This window comes from Gorilla gorilla, chromosome 1, assembly GCF_029281585.2.
Source record: "Gorilla gorilla gorilla isolate KB3781 chromosome 1, NHGRI_mGorGor1-v2.1_pri, whole genome shotgun sequence".
In the NCBI taxonomy this organism is placed as follows: Eukaryota; Metazoa; Chordata; class Mammalia; order Primates; family Hominidae; genus Gorilla; species Gorilla gorilla.
The window spans coordinates 101,612,818-101,633,343 of NC_073224.2; the positions used below are offsets into that span (position 1 = coordinate 101,612,818).

Below are 20,526 nucleotides of genomic sequence, written 5' to 3' on the forward strand. Positions count from 1 at the left end.
GTCGCTTAGGTGACGGGAACTCAGGCGCCCCTCTGCTTCATCCGGGTCACGGCCCGTCCGCTAGTACCCACAGTGTTCCACAGTCTGGTCCTTGGCTCCTCGCCTGTACCCCTGGTCTTCTGCGCCTGTCCCTGGTGTCCCTTTCCTCTTTTTTGGTTTCTTCAATCTGACCTCACTGACCACTGCTTTAGATTCTCCCTTCAGTTCCCGTCAGACGCTTCCAGACTCCCAAGCTTTCCTAGGAATGAGGGAAAATGGAGAAACAGGCACTTGTCAGGGGACCTCCCACCCTAATAAAGAGCACTTGCTCCGCCAGAACAGCAAACTTCATGCCATGTGGGCATCCCTGGGCACTATAGCAAGCTAGTTGCGGCCACTCCCTTGGCATCCTTTCCTGCCAGCTGTGGAATAATGCCCACTGTCTAGCACTGCCAGGGGTTCTTGCCTTCCACAATCGTGGCTTCCAGAAAACAGTGGCATTCGGTAGCGCTGTATGCCGAGACCCCCAACAATGATGACTGCGGAGAGGGAGGCACCTGGGGGAGGATCATTAGGGAGAGGTAGAAAGCAGGGAGGCCTCCAGGATTCTTTCCCAGTGCCCCTAGTTCCCAGAGCTGATGATGCCTCCAGGGTGATTGGCAGCTCTTTGTTTCAGCCCCCCCTCACCCGCCTGCTGGCCCCCCCTCCAACTCTGTCCCTCCGCCCCCCGGCTCCTGCTCTCTCCGCCTAGCCTTTTCCCCTCCCAGCTGCCTGCCTGCCAGGGGTAGTGAGCCGGCTGAGAGGCATGGAGACGCAAGAACTTCGGGGGGCCCTGGCTCTTCTCCTCCTTTGCTTTTTCGCATCTGCCAGTCAGGATCTGCAGGGTAAGCCTGTCTCCATCCTCTTAGACCGCTCTCTGCCTCTTCCCCATTTGCCCTCAGCCCAAGTAGCAGAGAACATGTGGGCAAGGGGAGAGGGGAAGAGTCCAGAAATTGAGCCAGACGAAAACTTAAGACTGCCTAGAGTTGGTGAAATTATGGCCTGGTGGAGAGGAGTGGGCACCGGAGAGTAGTGGGGGAGTTGGAACAGGACAGGGTCAGGCATGAGGCCAGGGCAGAGGACTCAGGAACTGGATGCTCAGGCTGCCTGGCTGGGGTGGTTCCTGAGCATCTGTAGGCACCCTAGGGTCTGGGAGAGCAGCCTGAAGGTGGGCGTACTGTAGGTCCCTGGGCTTCGTCCCCCTGGGCTCCTGGCTGCCCAAGGACAGGGCGGGGGTGGGGACCAAGAAGCCCGGGCTCTCCCGGAGGTCTGGTGGTGGGATGGGCCGATGGATGTGGGAGAGGTAGCTGGAGCAGATGACACAGGCATAGATTCTTTACTGGCTGGAGGGAAAACCACAGATTGGCCAGGACACAGGAGGCAGAGGAGCTGGGTCCTACATTCCCGTGGGAGATAGCCCAGATGGTGGGAGGGTCAGAGTCCTCAGTGGGCAGCTGTTCTTATCCAGAGCGAGTGTGCTGCGCCCCTAGGATGGGAGGAGGGGAACTAGGGTGTGGAACGAGCCAAATCCAGGAGTGGAAAGAGAAGCTGCCTCCCATTTCTACGTTGTGGACACCAGGTGCCACTCCTGTGGGGGATCAGCACAGCATCTCCTTTGCGCCACCTGGTGGGGGCATCTCAAATTTGCGGGGTGCTGTTTCTGTGTTTCCAAGTGAGTCTCAAACCTGCAGGTTCCCGGAAGATAGTAATAGGCAATAATGGGGAAAGGAAGGCACAGTGCCTCTGTCCTCTGAGAGCAACAAGGGTTGAGGTTTTTTTTTTTTTGTTTTCGTTTTGTTTTTTTGAGATGGAGTTTCACTCTTGTTGCCCAGGCTGGAGTGCAATGGCGCGATCTCGGCTCACTGCAACCTCCACCTCCCAGGTTCAAGCGAGTCTCCTGCCTCAGCCTCCTGAGTAGCTGGGATTACAGGTGCCCGCCACCACGCCCGGCTAGGTGGTTGTTTTTTCTTTTTTGTTGTTGTTGTTTTTGTATTTTTAGTAGACACGGGGTTTCACCGTGTTGGCCAGGCTGGTCTCGAACTCCTGACCTTAGGCGATACACCTGCCTCAGCCTCCCAAAGTGTTGGGATTACAGGTGCGAGCCACCATGCCTAGCCAAGGGTTGAATTTTGAGGTGACTAACGCTGCCTGGTGGTGGGGGTAGCGGGTGATGTGGGCTCAGGGTAGGGCATACCTTAGCATTTGATCCTATTCTCTAACCTTGATAACCCCTGCCTGACCAGTAATTGACCTGCTGACTGTGGGCGAGTCTCGGCAGATGGTAGCTGTGGCAGAGAAGATCCGGACAGCCTTGCTCACTGCTGGGGACATCTACCTCTTATCCACCTTCCGCCTGCCCCCCAAGCAGGGTGGTGTCCTCTTTGGCCTCTATTCTCGCCAAGACAACACTCGATGGCTGGAGGCCTCTGTTGTAGGCAAGATCAACAAAGGTGACTGGTGGGCATCTCCTTTCTTGTAATGGTGACCTCCTTAAGCACTCTCCCTCATCCCTACTTCCCAAGTGCTTCCTCATTCTCCTTGGCCTCCACTAGGGACCAAGATCCCATCAGGCTGTGCCCAGACATCAGGGGCACCTGGTATGGGGTGCTTATAAGGTGCTTTAGGAGCCCATGTACCAAACAATAGGGTGAGGCTTGAGTCCTGATATTTATAGGGATGGGAGGTTGTACTTGGGGATGCCTGGAAGGAAGGTGAGGCATGTCTCTGCCTCAGCGGTAATACAGAAAGGTCTTTCAGATCCCTGGAACAGGTCAGTGGCCACAAAACCAGCTGTCACCCTAGGAGAGGATACAGTCATCTGATACCAATGAAGACTAAGAAAGTATTTGTCTCTAAACCAATTATTTTTTTAAATGGAGTCTTGCTTTGTCACCTAGGCTGGAGTGCAGTGGTATAATCTCAGCTCACTGCAACCTCTGCCTCCTGGGTTCAAGCAATTCTCCTATCTCAGCCTCCTGAGTAGCTGGGACTACAGGTGCCCACCACCATGCCTGGCTAACTTTTGTATTTTTAGTAGAAACGGGGTTTCGCCATGTTGACCAGGCTGTTCTCGAACTCCTGACCTCAAGTGATCTGCCCACCTTGGCCTTCTAAAGTGCTGGGATTACAGGTGTGAGCCACCGTGCCTGGCCTCTAAACCAATTTCAAAAACATTTATTGTGTACCTATTAAATACAAGGTGTTGAGAGCCACATAGTAGAATTAGGGATAGGGGCCCTAGAGATGTGATATCCAGCAGAGTTGATCCAAGGCTCAGCTGGGAGGCAGGGGGTGGGGGGTAGCGCCCATACTGATCTCCCCTCCTGGGCAGTACTGGTGCGATACCAGCGGGAGGATGGCAAAGTCCACGCCGTGAACCTACAGCAAGCAGGCCTGGCTGATGGGCGCACACACACAGTTCTCCTGCGACTCCGAGGTCCCTCCAGACCCAGCCCTGCCCTACATCTCTACGTGGACTGCAAACTGGGTGACCAACATGCAGGCCTTCCAGCACTGGCCCCCATTCCTCCAGCGGAGGTCGATGGGCTGGAGATTAGGACTGGACAGAAGGCGTATTTGAGGATGCAGGTGAGCCGGGAGGAGCCTCTGAGTTCTGTGGAAATAGTTTGCACCAGCTGGGGAAGGGGTTGGTGGACCTTCCCACCTTACTCTGCTGCTATCCCCCCAGGGCTTTGTGGAATCTATGAAAATTATTCTGGGTGGGTCCATGGCCCGGGTAGGAGCCCTGAGTGAGTGTCCATTCCAAGGGGACGAGTCCATCCACAGTGCAGGTAACACAGAGACTTGTTTGCTGACATTGGACCACGGATCCTGTGGCCTTTGGTGACTCCTGTCTTCTTGATCTCCCTCTCCCTTAAAACCCATTCCTTTGGCTCACCTGTTCCTAGGGTTTCTAACCCTGTTATTCCAAATCTTTCACCTGACTCCACAATCTCCAATACACCCATCCCAGAAAAAAAGCGATCTAAGATAATTGGTTAATTGCTTGGCCTTGGCTGACCAAGAGATACTGGTCTCGAGTATTTTTTTTTTTTGGTGATGGAGTCTTGTCCTGTTGCCCAGGCCGGCGTGCAGTGGTGCAATCTGGGTCACTGCAGTCTCCACCTCCTGGGTTCAAGTGATTCTCCTGCCTCAGCCTCCCAAGTAGCTGGGATTACAGGCGCCCTCCACCATGCCTGGCTAATTTTTGCATTTTTAGTAGAGATGGGGTTTCACCACGTTGGCCAGGCTGGTCTCAAACACCTAATCTCAAGTGATGCACCCACCTCGGCCTCTCAAAGTGCTGGGATTACAGGCGTAAGCCACCGCGCCCGGCCTGGTCTCGAGTCTTTTATAGTTCTCACTGGCAGCTGTCACCAGCAATTTCTCTGAGCGTTGCCCATCTGCCTGGTCTCTCTGACAGGGATGTTCAGAAGCTCTCACCTAAATAAAAGACCCACCTTTCCCAGATATTTGAGGGAGAGCTCTTGAAGAAGGGAATGGGATGGCTGGGTGTGGTGGCTCACACCTGTAATCCCAGCACTTTGGGAGGCTGAGGTGGGCTGATCACTCAAGGTCAGGAGTTCAAGACCAGCCTGGCCAACACTGTGAAACCTCCTCTCTACTAAAAAATACAAAAAATTAGCTGGGCATGGTGTGGGCACCTGTAGTCCCAGCTACTCGGGAGGCGGAGGCAGGAGAGTTGCTTGAACCCGGGAGGTGGAGGTTGTGGTGAGCAGAGATCACGCCACTGCATTCTAGCCTGGGCAACAGAGCAAGACTCCGACTCAAAAAAAAAAGGGGGGATATACTGGGTCCCTGGCCCTGCTTTGGGTCCATCCCTTCTGCCACTACCATGCCTAGGAACCACGAGGATTTGGATTTTAACTTCCTGTGAAGCAACTCCCTTAGAGGGCCTTTTGCCCCATAGAAGGAGCTGGCACTGCTTGTCTGCCAGCTCTGCCCTCCCAGCATCCAGCACCCCATCTTTATTCTGGGGCTCCAGCCCTGTCCCTGTCCTCACCTTCCTTCCTCCTTCTCACCAACCAGGCCTCTCTTCACTTCACCTCACCCCTCTGACTATGTTTTCTTCTCCTCTCCAGTGACCAATGCACTGCACTCCATTCTAGGTGAGTAGGCCACACTGAAGTGGAAGTGGGGAGTGGGGAGGAGACCCCAGGCTCTGGCAGCTGCCTGAAACTAAGTCCTCTTCAGTCAGGAATGTAGTAGGTTTAAAGGCAGGGGTGGGCAGCCGTGGCAGGTACTGGCTTATTGCCCATGGAGGGCCCAGGACTGGTGCTCCAGTACTGAGCCCCTCACACCCTGGGTCCCGACAGGGGAGCAGACCAAGGCGCTGGTCACCCAACTCACCCTCTTCAACCAGATCCTGGTGGAGCTGCGGGATGATATACGAGACCAGGTTTGGGTGGGCTGGCGAAGGGTGGCACTGATTCTGGGGTAGGGTGCAGATGTCAAGTGCTGACTCCTCCCCATCCTTCTCCAGGTGAAGGAGATGTCCCTGATCCGAAACACCATTATGGAGTGTCAGGTGTGCGGTGAGTGGGAGAGCAGGGGAGGCTCCACATGACCATGCCACGTTCCCCACCCGATGGCTTTGGCTTTCCCTTCTGGTGGCTTAAATAGTGACCACCGGGTAGCTCTGACTGTGTCCACCCCTCAGGCTTCCATGAGCAGCGTTCCCACTGCAGCCCCAATCCCTGCTTCCGAGGTGTGGACTGCATGGAAGTGTACGAGTACCCAGGCTACCGCTGTGGGCCTTGCCCCCCCGGCCTGCAGGGCAACGGCACCCACTGCAGTGACATCAATGAGGTGGGGGAGGGCAGAGCCCAGAAGGGTACAGAAAACTGGGGTGAGGATGTCAGGAGGCGCCCAAGAGGGTGGGATAAATGCTGGTCCGGAGGAGAGGAATCTGGAGTTTAGGAGAGGTCAGAGGCAAGAGAAATGCAAGATGGGAGAGACAGAAGGCCTGGGGCAAAGACTGAAGGCCATACAGGGAAGGAGCTGGGGAAACTGCAGGGGAGGCTTGAGATGGCGACCAGTGGCATGGGGAGGGACAGAGGGAACCCCGAGGGAAGCGGGGTGGGGACCAGGAGCACAAGGCAGTTGTGTGGGGAGAGCTGCACAAAGGGGAGACCTGGAGCAATGGTTCCTGGATCACAGGCAGGGACCTGAGTTTCCCAGAGGGCGGCCTGACCTCTGCCTTCTCATCTGGTCCCCAGTGTGCTCATGCTGACCCCTGTTTCCCGGGCTCCAGCTGCATCAACACCATGCCCGGCTTCCACTGTGAGGCCTGTCCTCGAGGGTACAAGGGCACACAGGTGTCTGGTGTGGGCATTGACTATGCCCGGGCCAGCAAACAGGTCAGACTGGGTAGTGTGTGTGGACAAGGGATCTTGGCCTTGTAGAGGCCAGGGGCTTCTGGGTTGGACATGGGACCCTTGTGATGAATGGGACATGGATGGCTTTGCATCGGCTTTGGGTCTGGGCTTAATGTTGATGTTCACAGATAAGGCCATACCAGTGTCCTCTGCTGTATCTGAGGAGACCCACCATAGGTCTGGTTCCACCCAAAGTCTGCCCCTTCAGGTCTGCAATGACATCGATGAATGCAACGATGGCAACAATGGTGGCTGTGACCCAAACTCCATCTGCACCAACACTGTGGTGAGCTGAATATCCTGAGTGTATTCTGGGGTGGTGGGAATGGTAAAACCCCAACCCCCGCCCCTTCTTACCTTCAAATTTCCTGCTGCCTTTCCTCCTCCCCAGGGCGCTACACAGATTAGGTGTTCACATGGACTTGGTTTGGAATACTGGTTTGCCTCTTGCTAGCTCTTTGGCAGGTTATTTAACTTTTCTGAGCCTCAGCTTCCTCATCTGAAAACTGAGGCTGTTATCCACCCTGAAAGGTTGTCATGAGAACCTAAAGGAGATACTGATATGCCTGGCATAATTGAGTGCCCAGCCCACACCCCGCAGGTGGAGCAGTGCTGGTCCTGGGTGCCTGGTGGGCTCACCCTCCTTCCTAAGATGCTGCCTCTCCACTCTTAGGGCTCTTTCAAGTGTGGTCCCTGCCGCCTGGGTTTCCTGGGCAACCAGAGCCAGGGCTGCCTCCCAGCCCGGACCTGCCACAGCCCAGCCCACAGCCCCTGCCACATCCATGCTCACTGTCTCTTTGAACGCAATGGTGCAGTGTCCTGCCAGGTGAGCTAGGCTTCAGGCGTGGAAGGAAAAGGGAGGGTCTGGGGAAAGGAGTAGGGCTATGTTTAGGGCCTGGGTTGGGGGCCTTCATAGGAGAGAGGTGGGCCTGGGCCCAGGAACTGTTTGGTGGGGAGAATAGGACCTGAAGCAGGGAAAATAGAGGGAGGAGGGGAGCCAGACCAAACTGCTAGCTCCTACTCTTTGTGTTGCCCTAGTGTAACGTGGGCTGGGCTGGGAATGGGAACGTGTGTGGGACTGACACAGACATCGATGGCTACCCAGACCAAGCACTGCCCTGCATGGACAACAACAAACACTGCAAACAGGTGCAGGGAGCAGGCGGGCAAGGGGGCGTAGTGGGGAGCCCAAGCTGGGTCAGGCCAGAACTCATCCATCCTCTTCCCCTGAACTTTAGGACAACTGCCTTTTGACACCCAACTCTGGGCAGGAAGATGCTGATAATGATGGTGTGGGGGACCAGTGTGATGATGATGCTGATGGGGATGGGATCAAGAATGTTGAGGTGACTCCCAGACTGCCCTGCCCCTTGAAGCTCCTCTCCCCTCCTCCTGTCCTCTCAGTGCCTCACTTACCTCATCTGGCAGCTCTCTAGTAAGGGCCCAATACTCCAAATCAGGGAGGCAAAAACCTCGTGCCCAGGACAAGGAGGCTGGGTGGGTGGGACTGTACTGAGCAGTTTGTCCATCACAAGGGTGTGATCTTAGAAAAGGATACAGAGACAAGGTAGGTGCAAGATGACAAGTGATTTAGGGGAGACCTGACCCTTCCCCTCCCACCCCTCTGCCCAGGACAACTGCCGGCTGTTCCCCAACAAAGACCAGCAGAACTCAGATACAGATTCATTTGGTGATGCCTGTGACAATTGCCCCAACGTTCCCAACAATGACCAGAAGGACACAGATGGCAATGGGGAAGGAGATGCCTGTGACAACGACGTGGATGGGGATGGTGCAGGCCTGGGGCTGAAGGGGTGGCTGGGGGACCTGTGAGAATTTGGATCAGGTGGGGATGAAGCAGGGAAGCTAGGAAGTCTCTGTGAAGTAGGGAGGCAGGCTTGTGGACGTTGGCCTGGGTGAGGAGAGATTACCTGCAGCAGATGTCAATAGGAATGTGAGGTAGGGCGTAGCGTTAGGCAGAGTGTGGACTAGAGGGTGAGACAAGAAACAGGCAGATTTCCTGGCCAGTTGTCCTCTGGGTGGGGAGACAAAGTTCGGGACTTTCACCAACCTAGAAGAGAGAATATGGCATGTTCTAGTAACAACCTTGTGCTACCCATGTCTTCTAGGCATCCCCAATGGATTGGACAATTGCCCTAAAGTCCCCAACCCACTACAGACAGACAGGGATGAGGACGGGGTGGGAGATGCTTGCGACAGCTGCCCTGAAATGAGCAATCCTACCCAGGTACAGGGAGATGGTAAGGACAGGGGAGGGATGAGGGTACTGATGGATGAAGCCCCAGCCCTTTGGATGGAAAGTGGTCAGATCACCCTCTTCAGAGTTATCAAGAGGAGATGGTGAGAACAGGTCCCTCTCTCTCAGACAGATGCAGACAGCGACCTGGTGGGGGATGTCTGTGATACTAATGAAGACAGGTAAGGTCTTGGTCAAGAGATGCAAGGTCTTTCTTTTTTTTTGTCTTTCTGAGACGGAGTCTTGCTCTGTCACCTAGGCTGGAGTACAGTGGCACGATCTTGGCTCACTGCAACCTCCGTCTCCCAGGGTCAAGTGATTCTCATGCCTCAACCTCCCTGAGTGGCTAGGATTACAGGCGTGTGCTACCAAGCCCAGCTAATTCTTGTATTTCAGTAGAGACAGGGTTTCACCATGTTGGCCAGGCTGGTCTCGAACTCCTGACCTCAGGTGATCCGCCAGCCTCTGCCTCCCAAAGTGCTGTGATTACAGGTATGAGCCACTGTGCCAGCGAAATGCAAGGTCTTATAGGGGATATTTTACTTTCCTCTAGTATATCCTTTTTTTTTTTTTTGAGATGGAGTCTTGCTCTGTCGCCCAGGCTGGAGTACAGTGGCGTGATCTCGGTTCACTGCAAGCTCCACCTCCTGAGTTCACGCCATTCTTCTGCCTCAGCCTCCCAAGTAGCTAGGACTACAGGCGCCTGCCACCACGCCCAGCTAATTTTTTGTGTTTTTAGTAGAGACGGGCTTCACTGTGTTAACCAGGATGGTCTCGATCTCCTGATCTCGTGATTTGCCTGCCTCGGCCTCCCAAAGTGCTGGGATTACAGGCGTGAGCCACCGCGCCCGGCCTCCTTTTTTTTTTTGAGATGGAGTCTTGCTCTGTCACTCAAGCTGGAGTGCAGTGATATCGGCTCACTGCAACCTCCACCTCCAGGGTTCAAGCAATTTTCCTGCCTCAGCCTCCCGAGTAGCTGGGATTACAGGCGCGTGCTACCAAGCTCAGCTAATTTTTGTATTTTTAGTAGAGACACGGTTTCATCGTGTTGGCCAGGCTGGTCTCGAACTCCTGACCTCAGGTGAATCTGCCCGCCTTGGCCTCCCAAAGTGCTGGGAATACAGGCATGAGCCACTGTGCCCAGGCCATAGTATATTCTAAATTCCTTCTATGATTTAGCCTTAATTCTCTATTGCTATTGAGCAGGAAGTTATTCTTATAGTCATCCCTCCATTCCTACTGCCAGACCTTCACCTCACCTGGCTGACTGCCAGGGGTCTGATTGTATGCAGAGTAGGCTCCAGAGACTCCCAGGCAGAAGCGAAGGGAAGGACAAGGAGTACCTTTAAATCCTTTATTTGGTACCTGTTCTTCTGATTAGCGATGGGGATGGGCATCAGGACACCAAGGACAACTGCCCACAGCTGCCAAATAGCTCCCAGCTGGACTCTGATAACGATGGACTTGGAGATGAGTGTGATGGGGATGATGACAATGATGGCATCCCAGATTATGTGCCTCCTGGTCCTGATAACTGCCGCCTGGTACCCAATCCCAATCAGAAGGACTCAGATGGTAAGCCTGGGGACCCAGAGCACGTTAGACTGGTGTTGCCTTTGCCCCGGTGGAGGCAGCAAGCCCTGTTGGGAAGTGAGGAAGGGCAAGGTGGGGAAAGATGTCAGGAATGCAGGCCCAACAGATGGTATTGTTGCCTAATGGCAGTGGCCGGGGCCTTCCTGAGCACCCAGCCTCACTCTGCCCAGGCAATGGTGTTGGTGATGTGTGTGAGGATGACTTTGACAATGATGCTGTGGTCGACCCCCTGGATGTGTGTCCTGAAAGTGCAGAGGTAACGCTTACGGATTTTCGGGCCTATCAGACCGTCGTCCTGGATCCTGAGGGTGATGCTCAGATTGACCCAAACTGGGTTGTGCTCAACCAGGTAACTCGGGGCAGTGGGCTGGGCAGGTGCTATCAGACAGGGCTACTGGGGCGGGGGGCCTGGGAGCGATAGCACACCTGCATCACAGCTTTTTCTTTACTATACAACCCCAGGGCATGGAAATCGTTCAGACCATGAACAGTGACCCTGGCTTGGCAGTTGGTATGTAAGGGATATGCAGTTCAATCACTTCCAAATGGAGGAATCCTATAGGGGCAGAGGGTAGGGGAGGAAACAGACAGGGAGAATGGGCAAAGTGGCGAGAGAGAAGGCAGTGGCACAAGCTGGCCACATACATAGCAGGCATCCCTTCCCAACTTCACCCCATGATGGGCTGCCAGTAGCTTTGCTGCCCCTGACCTTTATCCCACCCCCACCCCAGGATACACGGCCTTCAATGGTGTGGACTTTGAAGGCACCTTCCATGTGAACACAGTGACTGATGATGACTACGCAGGCTTTCTCTTCAGTTATCAAGACAGTGGCCGCTTCTACGTAGTCATGTGGAAGCAGACCGAGCAGACCTACTGGCAGGCTACACCCTTCCGGGCGGTTGCCCAGCCCGGGCTGCAGCTCAAGGTCCCCAGCTGCTCAGATTCCCCAACCCAGGGCCCTTTCCCAAAGCTCTCCTCTGCAGCCCCAGGGCCTCCCCCACTGCTTGACTGGGAACCCTCTTACCCAGACATCTGGCTTGGAGGCCGGCTCTCTGGGGCCCCAGGGCATTTTCATGACCGCCTTGACTCCCTTTCCCACCTGCACTTACCGACCTGTTGTCTCCCCTCACTCCAGTTCTGCAGTTGACCCACTGTCTTTGCCAATGTCTCCTAGGCAGTGACATCAGTGTCTGGCCCAGGTGAGCACCTCCGAAATGCCCTGTGGCATACTGGCCACACCCCCGATCAGGTACGACTGCTGTGGACAGACCCACGAAATGTGGGCTGGCGGGACAAGACCTCCTATCGCTGGCAGCTTCTGCACCGGCCTCAAGTTGGCTACATTCGGTAAGGAGAGGGGCTGAGCCCACCTGTGGGACTCAGGCCGGGCCTGTCCTTCCTCTTTAGCTGGGATTCACCAGTGACCTCTCCATGGGTGGGGACTGCAGCCACTTCTCTCCATCACCCTTCTCACCAGGGACACAAGCACCTATGAGTGATGTTGGTGAAGTCACTCCTCCTCCATGACCCATTTTCCTGTCTGTAAAATGAGGGCATTGGGTTAGATGCCCTTTACAGTTCTCCAGAAGCCTCCAAACCCAGGCCAATCTGTGAAGGGGCACATCACATCTGGTCCCTTAGTTGGTATGACCTGGAACCTGTCTTATCAACCTGGATAGGGATCATCTGACCTGGAAGGGATCATCATTTACAGAAGAGAAAACCAAGGCCCTGACTTCACAGGCCTCGGTTCAGCACTTTGTCCACAACTTTGCATTTCTCTCCAACAAGTAGCCCTAGTTGGTGGAGATGAACAGGAAGGGAGGGGAAATGGGTCTGCTTAGAGGCTGGACTTTCCATGGCCAAGAGCCCAGAGTCCAGGAACCTGGGTTGGTTCCCCTTTAAGGTGCCTGGGGCTGTGGGGTGCCAGGACAGGGGATAAAAGGGGGTGGACTAGAGCCTGGGAAGCGGGTGACTTCACCCCCCAGCCCATTGTGCTTATTGTCATGGCAACCCAATCCTCGCTTGGAATGCGGCTGGTGCTTTGAGATGCAAAAGGAGCCGGACAAAGAGCTAGGGGCCCCAGGCCTGAGAAAAGCACCCCCCTTCCCTCTCCTTCCTGCCTCCCTTTCCCTCCCTCCCTTCTCTCTCAGGCCTGGTGAGCTCAAGGGGGGCTAGGGAAAAGCAAGGCCCCAGGCATGGTGGCACAGTGCCCACTGGCACCCTAGCACCAATGGATACTCCTATCCTGGAATCCTGGACAGGGTGAAGCTCTATGAGGGACCCCAGCTTGTGGCGGATTCTGGGGTGATCATTGACACATCCATGCGAGGGGGGCGTCTTGGTGTATTCTGCTTCTCCCAAGAAAACATAATTTGGTCCAATCTCCAGTATCGATGCAATGGTGAGGTGGCTGATTGAGATCAACCTAATCCTTCATGCCTTGTGGGAGAGCCACATCCTCTGACCTTACTTATTTCCCCTTCTTCAGACACAGTGCCTGAGGACTTTGAGCCATTCCGGAGGCAGCTGCTCCAGGGAAGGGTGTGAGGAGGAGGCCACCAGATTCAGAATTCAGAATTTTAGACCCTTTGGCCTTGGGGTCCATCCTGGAGACCCTGAGGTCTAAGCTACAGCCCCTCAGCCAACCACAGACCCTTCTCTGGCTCCCAAAAGGAGTTCAGTCCCAGAGGGGTGGTCACCCCACCCTTCAGGGGATGAGAAGTTTTCAAGGGGTATTACTCAGGCACTAACCCCAGGAAAGATGACAGCACATTGCCATAAAGTTTTGGTTGTTTTCTAAGCCAGTGCAACTGCTTATTTTAGGGATTTTCCGGGATAGGGTGGGGAAGTGGAAGGAATCGGCGAGTAGAAGAGAAAGCCTGGGAGGGTGGAAGTTAGGGATCTAGGGGAAGTTTGGCTGATTTGGGGATGCGGGTGGGGGAGGTGCTGGATGGAGTTAAGTGAAGGATAGGGTGCCTGAGGGAGGATGCCCGAAGTCCTCCCAGACCCACTTACTCACGGTGGCAGCGGCGACACTCCAGTCTATCAAAGATCCGCCGGGATGGAGAGCCAGGAGGGCGGGGGCTGCCCCGCTAGGGGTAGCGGGGAGGCCGGGGGGCCGGGGGGGCCGGAGGCCGGGACGAGTGCAATATTGGCGGGGGAAAAAACAACACTGCACCGCGTCCCGTCCCTCCCGCCCGCCCGGGGCCCGGGATCCCGCTCCCCACCGCCTGAAGCCGGCCCGACCCGGGAACCCGGGGCGCGCTGGGGAGTTGGGTTCACCTTGGAGGCCAGAGAGACTTGGCGCCCGGAAGGCAAAGGGAATGGTAAGGGGGAGGGGGGAGGGAGAACGGGAGTTTGCGGAGTCCCGGAAGGCCGCTTTCCGTCGCCCGGGCGTTGCGCGCGCTTGCTCTTTAAGTACTCAGACTGCGCGGCGCGGAGCCGTCGCCATGGTGACGCGTGTCCCAGCAACCGAACTGAATGGCTGTTGCTTGGCAATGCCGGGAGTTGAGGTTTGGGGCCGCCCACCTAGCTACTCGTGTTTTCTCCGGCCTGCGAGTGGGGGGGCTCCCCGCCTCCCCGGCCCGCGCTCCCGGGCGCGCTGACGTCAGATGTCCCCACCCCGTCCAGCGCCTGCCCCAGGGTCTCACCGCGCACAAAGCTGCGCCTCGGACGCCGCGCGGCGCGCGGGCGAGAGCGGTGGTCTCTCGCCTGCTGATCTGATGCGCTCCAATCCCGTGCCTCGCCGAAGTGTTTTTAAAGTGTTCTTTCCAACCTGTATCTTTGGGGCTGAGAACTGTTTTCTGAATACAGGCGGAACTGCTTCCGTCGGCCTAGAGCGCAGCCTGCGACTGCGGGACCCAAGTTCCATGTGCTGCCGCGGCCTGGGATAGCTTCCTCCCCTCGTGCACTGCTGCCGCACACACCTCTTGGCTGTCGCGCATTACGCACCTCACGTGTGCTTTTGCCCCCCGCTACGTGCCTACCTGTCCCCAATACCATTCTGCTCCCCAAAGGACAGTTCTGTGTCCGTAAATCCCATTCTGTCACCCCACCTACTCTCTGCACCCCCCCCCCCCTTTTTTTGTGTTGAGACGGAGTCTTGCTCTGTCGCCCAGGCTGGAGTGCAATGGCGCGATCTCGGCTCACTGCAACCTCCGCCTCCCGGGTTCAAGCGATTCTCCTGCCTCAGCCTCCTGAGTAGCTGGGGTTACAGCGCCCGCCACCACGCTCGGCTAATTTTTGTAGTTTTTAGTAGAGACGAGGTTTCACCATCTTGGCCAGGCTGGTCTTGAACTCCTGACCTTGTGATCCACTCGCCTCGGCCTTCCAAAGTGCTGGGATTACGGGCGTGAGCCACCGCGCCACGCCCGATCTGCGTCTTTAGTACATAACGGCCCACACAGAACGTGTCCAACTCCCCCGCCCACGTTCCAACGTCCTCTCCCACATACCTCGGTGCCCCTTCCACATACCTCAGGACCCCACCCGCTTAGCTCCATTTCTTCCAGACGCCACCACCACGCGTCCCGGAGTGCCCCCTCCTAAAGCTCCCAGCCGTCCACCATGCTGTGCGTTCCTCCCTCCCTGGCCACGGCAGTGACCCTTCTCTCCTGGGCCCTGCTTCCCTCTCGCGGGCTCTCGCTGCCCCACTTAGGCAGCGCTGCCCTTACTCCTCTCCGCCGGGTCCGAGCGGCCCCTCAGCCGGCGCGGTCCAGCCCCGCAAGGCTCCCGGTGACCACTAGAGGGCGGGAGGAGGTCCTGGCCAGTGGTGGACAGTGGCAAGGAAGGACCCTAGGGTTCATCGGAGCCCAGGTTTCCTCCCTTAAGTGGAAATTTCTTCCCCCACTCCCTCCTTGGCTTTCTCCAAGGAGGGAACCCAGGCTGCTGGAAAGTCCGGCTGGGGCGGGGACTGTGGGTTTCAGGGTAGAACTGCGTGTGGAACGGGACAGGGAGCGGTTAGAAGGGTGGGGCCATTCCGGGAAGTGGTGGGGGGAGGGAGCCCAAAACTAGCACCTAGTCCACTCATTATTCAGCCCTCTTATTTCTCGGCCCCGCTCTGCTTCAGTGGACCCGAGGAGGGCGGGGAAGTGGAGTGGGAGACCTAGGGGTGGGCTTCCCGGCCTTGCTGTACAGGACCTCGACCTAGCTGGCTTTGTTCCCCATCCCCACGTTAGTTGTTGCCCTGAGGCTAAAACTAGAGCCCAGGGGCCCCAGGTTCCAGACTGCCCCTCCCCCCTCCCCCCGGAGCCAGGGAGTGGTTGGTGAAAGGGGGAGGCCAGCTGGAGAACAAACGGGTAGTCAGGGGGTTGAGCGATTAGAGCCCTTGTACCCTACCCAGGAATGGTTGGGGAGGAGGAGGAAGAGGTAGGAGGTAGGGGAGGGGGCGGGGTTTTGTCACCTGTCACCTGCTCCGGCTGTGCCTAGGGCGGGCGGGGAGTGGGGGGACCGGTATAAAGCAGTAGGCGCCTGTGCCCGCTCCACCTCTCAAAGCAGCCAGCGCCTGCCTGAGTGTGTTCTGCCCCCTCCCCACCCATTTCACCACCACCATGACACCGGGCACCCAGTCTCCTTTCTTCCTGCTGCTGCTCCTCACAGTGCTTACAGGTGAGGGGCACAAGGTGGGGAGTGGGCTGCCCTGCTTAGGTGGTCTTCCTGGTCTTTCTGTGGGTTTTGCTCCCTGGCAGATGGCACCATGAAGTTAAGGTAAGAATTGCAGACAGAGGCTGCCCTGTCTGTGCCAGAAGGAGGGAGAGGCTAAGGACAGGCTGAGAAGAGGTGCCCCCAACCCTGAGAGTGGGTACCAGGGGCAAGCAAATGTCCTGAAGAGAAGTCTAGGGGGAAAAGAGTAGGGAGAGGGAAGGCTTAAGAGGGGAGAAATGCAAGGGCCATGAGCCAAGGCCTATGGGCAGAGAGAAGGAGGCTGCTGCAAGGAAGGAGGCGGCCAACCCAGGGGTTACTGAGGCTGCCCACTCCCCAGTCCTCCTGGTATTATTTCTCTGGTGGCCAGAGCTTATATTTTCTTATATTTGCTCTTATTTTTCCTTCATAAAGACCCAACCCTATGACTTTAACTTCTTACAGCTACCACAGCCCCTAAACCCACAACAGTTGTTACAGGTTCTGGTCATGCAAGCTCTACCCCAGGTGGAGAAAAGGAGACTTCGGCTACCCAAAGAAGTTCAGTGCCCAGCTCTACTGAGAAGAATGCTGTGAGTATGACCAGCAGCATACTCTCCAGCCACAGCCCCGGTTCAGGCTCCTCCACCACTCAGGGACAGGATGTCACTCCAGCCCCTGCCACGGAACCAGCTTCAGGTTCAGCTGCCACCTGGGGACAGGATGTCACCTCGGTCCCAGTCACCAGGCCAGCCCTGGGCTCCACCACCCCGCCAGCCCACGATGTCACCTCGGCCCCGGACAACAAGCCGGCCCCAGGCTCCACCACCCCCCCAGCCCACGGTGTCTCCTCGGCCCCGGACACCAGGCCCGCCCCGGGCTCCACCGCCCCCCCAGCCCACGGTGTCACCTCGGCCCCGGACACCAGGCCGGCCCCGGGCTCCACCGCCCCCCCAGCCCACGGTGTCACCTCGGCCCCGGACACCAGGCCGGCCCCGGGCTCCACCGCCCCCCCAGCCCACGGTGTCACCTCGGCCCCGGACACCAGGCCGGCCCCGGGCTCCACCGCCCCCCCAGCCCACGGTGTCACCTCGGCCCCGGACACCAGGCCGGCCCCGGACACCAGGCCGGCCCCGGGCTCCACCGCCCCCCCAGCCCACGGTGTCACCTCGGCCCCGGACACCAGGCCGGCCCCGGGCTCCACCGCCCCCCCAGCCCACGGTGTCACCTCGGCCCCGGACACCAGGCCGGCCCCGGGCTCCACCGCCCCCCCAGCCCACGGTGTCACCTCGGCCCCGGACACCAGGCCGGCCCCGGACACCAGGCCGGCCCCGGGCTCCACCGCCCCCCCAGCCCACGGTGTCACCTCGGCCCCGGACACCAGGCCGGCCCCGGGCTCCACCGCCCCCCCAGCCCACGGTGTCACCTCGGCCCCGGACACCAGGCCGGCCCCGGACACCAGGCCGGCCCCGGGCTCCACCGCCCCCCCAGCCCACGGTGTCACCTCGGCCCCGGACACCAGGCCGGCCCCGGGCTCCACCGCCCCCCCAGCCCACGGTGTCACCTCGGCCCCGGACACCAGGCCGGCCCCGGGCTCCACCGCCCCCCCAGCCCACGGTGTCACCTCGGCCCCGGACACCAGGCCGGCCCCGGGCTCCACCGCCCCCCCAGCCCACGGTGTCACCTCGGCCCCGGACACCAGGCCGGCCCCGGGCTCCACCGCCCCCCCAGCCCACGGTGTCACCTCGGCCCCGGACACCAGGCCGGCCCCGGACACCAGGCCGGCCCCGGGCTCCACCGCCCCCCCAGCCCACGGTGTCACCTCGGCCCCGGACACCAGGCCGGCCCCGGGCTCCACCGCCCCCCCAGCCCACGGTGTCACCTTGGCCCCGGACACCAGGCCGGCCCCGGGCTCCACCGCCCCTCCAGTCCACAATGTCACCTCGGCCTCAGGCTCTGCATCAGGCTCAGCTTCTACTCTGGTGCACAATGGCACCTCTGCCAGGGCTACCACAACCCCAGCCAGCAAGAGCACTCCATTCTCAATTCCCAGCCACCACTCTGATACTCCTACCACCCTTGCCAACCATAGCACCAAGACTGATGCCAGTAGCACTCACCATAGCACGGTACCTCCTCTCACCTCCTCCAATCACAGCACTTCTCCCCAGTTGTCTACTGGGGTCTCTTTCTTTTTCCTGTCTTTTCACATTTCAAACCTCCAGTTTAATTCCTCTCTGGAAGATCCCAGCACCGACTACTACCAAGAGCTGCAGAGAGACATTTCTGAAATGGTGAGTATCGGCCTTTCCTTCCCCATGCTCCCCTGAAGCAGCCATCAGAACTGTCCACACCCTTTGCATCAAACCTGAGTCCTTTCCCTCTCACCCCAGTTTTTGCAGATTTATAAACAAGGGGGTTTTCTGGGCCTCTCCAATATTAAGTTCAGGTACAGTTCTGGGTGTGGACTCAGTGTGGTGGTTGGAGGGTAGGTGGTGGTCATGACCGTAGGGAGGGACTGGTGCACTCAAGGTTGGGGGAGGAGTGCTAAGCCAGAGCTGGGACCCATGGCTGAAGTGCCCATTTCCCTGTGACCAGGCCAGGATCTGTGGTGGTACAATTGACTCTGGCCTTCCGAGAAGGTACCATCAATGTCCACGACGTGGAGACACAGTTCAATCAGTATAAAACGGAAGCAGCCTCTCGATATAACCTGACGATCTCAGACGTCAGCGGTGAGGCTACTTCCCTGGCTGCAGCCCAGCACCATGCCGGGGCCCCTCTCCTTCCAGTGTCTGGGTCCCCGCTCTTTCCTTAGTGCTGGCAGTGGGAGGGGTGCCTCCTCTGGGAGACTGCCCTGACCACTGCTTTTCCTTTTAGTGAGTGATGTGCCATTTCCTTTCTCTGCCCAGTCTGGGGCTGGGGTGCCAGGCTGGGGCATCGCGCTGCTGGTGCTGGTCTGTGTTCTGGTTGTGCTGGCCATTGTCTATCTCATTGCCTTGGTGAGTGCAGTCCCTGGCCCTGATCAGAGCCCCCCGGTAGAAGGCACTCCATGGCCTGTCATAACCTCCTATCTCCCCAGGCTGTCTGTCAGTGCCGCCGAAAGAACTACGGGCAGCTGGACATCTTTCCAGCCCGGGATACCTACCATCCTATGAGCGAGTACCCCACCTACCACACCCATGGGCGCTATGTGCCCCCTAGCAGTACCGATCGTAGCCCCTATGAGAAGGTGAGATTGGGCCCAACAGGCCGGGGGAAGCAGAGGGTTTGGCTGGGCAAGGATTCTGAAGGGGGTACTTGGAAAACCCAAAGAGCTTGGAAGAGGTGAGAAGTGGCGTGAAGTGAGCAGGGGAGGGCCTGGCAAGGATGGGGGGCAGAGGTCAGAGGAGTTTTGGGGGACAGGCCTGGGAGGAGACTATGGAAGAAAGGGGCCCTCAAGAGGGAGTGGCCCCACTGCCAGAATTCCTAAAAGATCATTGGCCGTCCACATTCATGCTGGCTGGCTCTGGCTGAACTGGTGCCACCGTGGCAGTTTTGTTTTGTTTTGCTTTTTTGCACCCAGAGGCAAAATGGGTGGAGCACTATGCCCAGGGGAGCCCTTCCCGAGGAGTCCCAGGGGTGAGCCCCTGTGCCCCTAATCATCTCCTAGGAATGGAGGGTAGACCGAGAAAGGCTGGCATAGGGGGAGGTTTCCCAGGTAGAGAAAGAAGTGTCAGCAGACCAGGTGAGTGTGGGTGCCAGTGGGGTTCTTGGGAGCTTCAAGGAAGCAAGGAACGCTCTCCCTCCTTCCTCTCCTGGTCTTTCTCTATGGGACCTAGTAAATAATTACTGCAGCCACCTGAGGCTGGAAAACCACTCCAGGTGGGGGAGGAGAAAGGAGTTTAGTTTTCTTGCTCCTATTTTCCTTCTCCTGGAGACCTCCCTCTCTCGGCTTTACAAAGACACAGATACACCCCGCCCCCCAAAACACACACACACACCTCCTTAGGCTGGAACAGCAGAGAATGGAGGGACAAGGGGGCTGATTAGAGCCAAGGAGAGGGAGTGAAGGAGAGCAGAGGGAGGAGGGCAGCCCTGTTTACAGTCACCTGGCTGGTGGGGTGGCAGGTGCTCTCTCTGAATTAACCCTTTGAGAGCTGGCCAGGACTCTGGACTGATTACCCCAGCCTGGGGTGGCATCCAGGGGCTCTAGGAGGTACCTTCTGCTCCTCACCCTGGATCTCTTTTCCTTCCACCCAGGTTTCTGCAGGTAATGGTGGCAGCAGCCTCTCTTACACAAACCCAGCAGTGGCAGCCACTTCTGCCAACTTGTAGGGGCATGTCGCCCGCTGAGCTGAGTGGCCAGCCAGTGCCATTCCACTCCACTCAGGTTCTTCAGGGCCAGAGCCCCTGCACCCTGTTTGGGCTGGTGAGCTGGGAGTTCAGGTGGGCTGCTCACAGCCTCCTTCAGAGGCCCCACCAATTTCTCGGACACTTCTCGGCGTGTGGAAGCTCATGTGGGCCCCTGAGGGCTCATGCCTGGGAAGTGTTGTGGTGGGGGCTCCCAGGAGGACTGGCCCAGAGAGCCCTGAGATAGCGGAGAACCTGAACTGGACTGAATAAAACGTGGTCTCCCGCTGAGCCAACTTCTGA

The 20,526-nt window shown here is 57.7% G+C and overlaps 2 protein-coding genes, 1 long non-coding RNA gene and 1 other non-coding gene across 23 annotated transcripts; 2 read left to right on the forward strand and 2 right to left on the reverse strand.

Moving 5' to 3' along the window:
• Positions 1-478: 478 nt before the first annotated feature.
• On the forward strand, positions 479-13,072 carry THBS3 (thrombospondin 3). Of its 8 annotated transcripts, none has more exons than XM_004026872.5 (23): positions 550-863; positions 2,262-2,468; positions 3,350-3,606; positions 3,707-3,809; positions 5,121-5,147; positions 5,355-5,437; positions 5,522-5,573; positions 5,699-5,847; positions 6,258-6,398; positions 6,625-6,702; positions 7,090-7,242; positions 7,455-7,565; positions 7,655-7,762; positions 8,049-8,208; positions 8,546-8,664; positions 8,803-8,855; positions 10,055-10,248; positions 10,437-10,615; positions 10,729-10,777; positions 10,998-11,194; positions 11,444-11,616; positions 12,534-12,673; positions 12,761-13,072. In XM_004026872.5, exons 1-23 carry the CDS (start codon positions 785-787, stop codon positions 12,817-12,819), a joined length of 2,871 nt encoding a protein of 956 aa, XP_004026921.1. In that variant the 5' UTR covers positions 550-784; the 3' UTR covers positions 12,820-13,072. The 8 variants fall into 8 exon arrangements, with proteins under 8 accessions (XP_055217162.1, XP_004026921.1, XP_018879272.1 ...); XM_019023727.4 differs by having other exon boundaries at positions 625-863; positions 8,546-8,677; positions 8,807-8,855; XM_055361194.2 differs by lacking the exon at positions 550-863 and adding an exon at positions 902-1,690.
• Positions 3,804-14,332, reverse strand: LOC101127792 (uncharacterized). Of its 2 annotated transcripts, XR_010129447.1 has the most exons (7): positions 13,288-14,332; positions 10,039-11,809; positions 8,348-8,487; positions 7,833-7,959; positions 6,774-6,940; positions 5,389-5,536; positions 3,804-4,461 (listed from the first exon to the last, which is right to left on the reverse strand). It is a non-coding gene; the product is annotated as an uncharacterized lncRNA (long non-coding RNA). The 2 variants fall into 2 exon arrangements; XR_002005288.3 differs by lacking the exons at positions 3,804-4,461; positions 5,389-5,536; positions 6,774-6,940; positions 7,833-7,959 and having other exon boundaries at positions 8,087-8,487; positions 13,288-14,331.
• Positions 13,377-13,484, reverse strand: MIR92B (microRNA mir-92b). The gene is given in 1 exon segment (NR_106333.1): positions 13,377-13,484. It is a non-coding gene; the product is annotated as a microRNA mir-92b (primary transcript).
• A 97-nt stretch (positions 14,333-14,429) lies between the features above and the next one.
• On the forward strand, positions 14,430-20,519 carry MUC1 (mucin 1, cell surface associated). Of its 12 annotated transcripts, none has more exons than XM_055361240.2 (8): positions 14,881-15,879; positions 16,384-16,484; positions 18,063-18,185; positions 18,285-18,340; positions 18,490-18,626; positions 18,772-18,893; positions 18,974-19,123; positions 20,134-20,519. In XM_055361240.2, the coding sequence occupies exons 1-8, from the start codon at positions 15,822-15,824 to the stop codon at positions 20,206-20,208; spliced, it is 822 nt and encodes a 273-aa protein (XP_055217215.1). In that variant the 5' UTR covers positions 14,881-15,821; the 3' UTR covers positions 20,209-20,519. The 12 variants fall into 12 exon arrangements, with proteins under 12 accessions (XP_055217191.2, XP_055217199.2, XP_055217215.1 ...); XM_055361250.2 differs by having other exon boundaries at positions 14,882-15,879; positions 18,117-18,185; XM_055361246.2 differs by having other exon boundaries at positions 15,663-15,879; positions 16,393-16,484.
• Positions 20,520-20,526: the final 7 nt, after the last annotated feature.